The 2327-nt window shown below is 40.3% G+C and overlaps 1 protein-coding gene across 2 annotated transcripts in view; it reads left to right on the top strand.

Annotated features, from left to right (window-relative positions):
- Positions 1 to 633: 633 nt before the first annotated feature.
- gdap1 (ganglioside induced differentiation associated protein 1) overlaps positions 634 to 2327 on the top strand; it is a 4438-nt gene continuing 2744 nt past the window's right edge. Inside the window, exons 1-4 of one of the 2 annotated variants that reach the window (XM_014002346.1) lie at positions 634 to 823; positions 1101 to 1293; positions 1673 to 1846; positions 1952 to 2046. In XM_014002346.1, coding sequence (XP_013857800.1) covers positions 665 to 823; positions 1101 to 1293; positions 1673 to 1846; positions 1952 to 2046 — 621 coding nt within the window. In that variant the 5' untranslated portion in view covers positions 634 to 664. Of the gene's footprint in view, positions 824 to 1100; positions 1294 to 1477; positions 1506 to 1672; positions 1847 to 1951; positions 2047 to 2327 lie in introns of those variants that run through there. The other variant, XM_014002347.1, reaches the window with a different exon arrangement.

Consider the following 2327-nt stretch of genomic DNA (forward strand, 5'->3'; position numbering starts at 1 on the left):
CAGTTATGTGGATATTTGATAGCCTATAAATAGCGTGGGAATTTCTGCACTTCACGAACAATTTTTTAGCTAACAAATTAACAAAAGAAAACGATAAAAGAGATGAGAAAGTGTTAGGATGAATACATAACTAAGTGAATAAATAATTACTAAATAACTTAGTAAATAAAACTAACATTACTGTACAAGTTATAAGCCAGGCCCTAGTTCTAGTCAAAAATCTGTGGAGATGTGTTAGCCAATTGTGTTAGCATTTGCTTTTAGCTCCATCTATCCATCCATTCTTTGTTTTTACCCGTTTTTTCCCTTCTGGGCCTTGGATGCCACTGTTGACAGCAGCCAGTGTTACCTACATTCACACTTAATTTGAGCAAAGCATTTGTAAAATTGACTAAAATGCCATTTTGGTTTATGCTAAGCCTAAGGTCAATTAGCATGGGCGGCCATCTTGGAAACGATTAAAACCTGAAGCATAGATATTTTAACAGACTGACAAACGAACACAGATAATCACAAACAAGCAATTACACTAATGATAGCCTTTAATGCTGTAGGGTTTTGATAAATAAACATATAAATACATACCAGTGAACTCCTCCGGGCCATCGGGGGGCGCAGCTGTGCAAACAGTGACTTGGCGCGCGCCGCGCAGCTCTCAAACAAAATGGCGACGGAGAACGGCTCCGAGTCTCAAGATGAAAAAGATCCTCTCATGCAAACAAACCCCGACGAAAATAACTATCATCAGAGTGTTACAGTCGCGAAAAAACGCGAACCAGAGCTAAAGCTTTACCACTGGACGCAGAGTTTCAATTCTCAGAAGGTAAGGAGGCGCCCCCGGGTCTCAGCACCACAACTCGATGGACAGCTCCCCACAGAGGTTCAACCACACAACAGTCACTGCATTGATTTTTACCTTACATAACACAAAACAACACATTTTATTCACACATGTGCTAACAGAACAGTTTATTTAGCTTAATCCAAAAACAGTTTACATTTATATTTCTATAATTGTTGCTGTTTATGTGTTTATATGAAATGTGTGAAGGGAAGCAAATTAAGAGTCTGCATTTCTTCTAACACTGATGTTTCATCAGGTTCGCCTGGCTGTAGCAGAGAAGGGTTTGCGCTGTGAGGAGTATGATGTGAGCCTTCCTCTCAGTGAGCACAACGAGCCATGGTTCATGAGACTGAATCCTGCAGGCGAGGTGCCGGTCCTGGTCCACAAGGACAACGTCCTGTGTGACCCCACGCACATAATGGACTACCTGGAGGAGAACTTTAATGACGGTGAGGACGGATAAAACAGGGACAGCGAAAGTGAAATAACATCATAGGTTAACTGAAGCGTTTGTCTTTTTTGATTTCATTGTGTTTTTTTACGTTTTCTTGTTTGGTTGAGCTTTTTAAACTGCATGTATAATCATTTGTTTTTAATGTTTTCTTGGTTTGCATTAATCCATGATATGTTAAGAGTCTGCTCCACAAAGAAAGAAAATCTGGTAAGCACAAAGCTATTTGACAGGAGCTTTATTTAATCACTTTGAAACATTTTATCTTTATTAGATTKTTTCCGATTTAAACTCTTTTGTCCGTGACATGGATCTCCTATGTAAACGTTTTTAAAATAAAGATAAAAAGCTCATTTTCTCAGCCTGTGTGTCTCCAGAGGGCACTCCCAGACTGGTCCCTGAAGAAGGCAGCAGGTATTACCTCAGAGTGCAGCACTACAGAGAGCTGCTGGACTCGCTGCCGATGGATGCCTACACACACGGCTGTATCCTGCATCCCGAGATCACCGTGGACTCCCACATACCAGCGTACGCCGCCACGTCTATACGAGGTGAGACTGTCCCAGATGCAAATTATCATCAGTTTTGTTTTTTGTTTTTTTGCAGCAGAAACTACGTCATATATTTTATACTTTGTTATGATTTTTTTTTGACAGCACAGATTGGAAGCACACAGTCCGAGCTGGAAAGACTGGCTGAGCAGAACCCAGACCTGAAAGATGCTTATAAAGCTAAACAGAGGCGCTTAAAGGTGAGCTCGAACATTACATCACAATGAAGCATGTGTTTGAGATCCGTTGCACTTAGTAATTCAATTGGATTGTTATTTTTTTGCTTTGTTTTTGCTTCTATGTTAAAGAGTTAAACAGCATTAAGAGTTTTAAAATGACTGAGAAGTCCCCTAACTGCTGCTACAGATAACATTGTTTTCAAATTGCCTAAACAATGTCATTTGTAGCTCATGCACAATATTCTCTTGCTACTGCATGCACTATACACACACACACACACACACACACACACACACACACA

This window comes from Austrofundulus limnaeus, unplaced genomic scaffold (genome assembly GCF_001266775.1).
Source record: "Austrofundulus limnaeus strain Quisiro unplaced genomic scaffold, Austrofundulus_limnaeus-1.0 Scaffold12, whole genome shotgun sequence".
Lineage (NCBI taxonomy): Eukaryota > Metazoa > Chordata > Actinopteri > Cyprinodontiformes > Rivulidae > Austrofundulus > Austrofundulus limnaeus.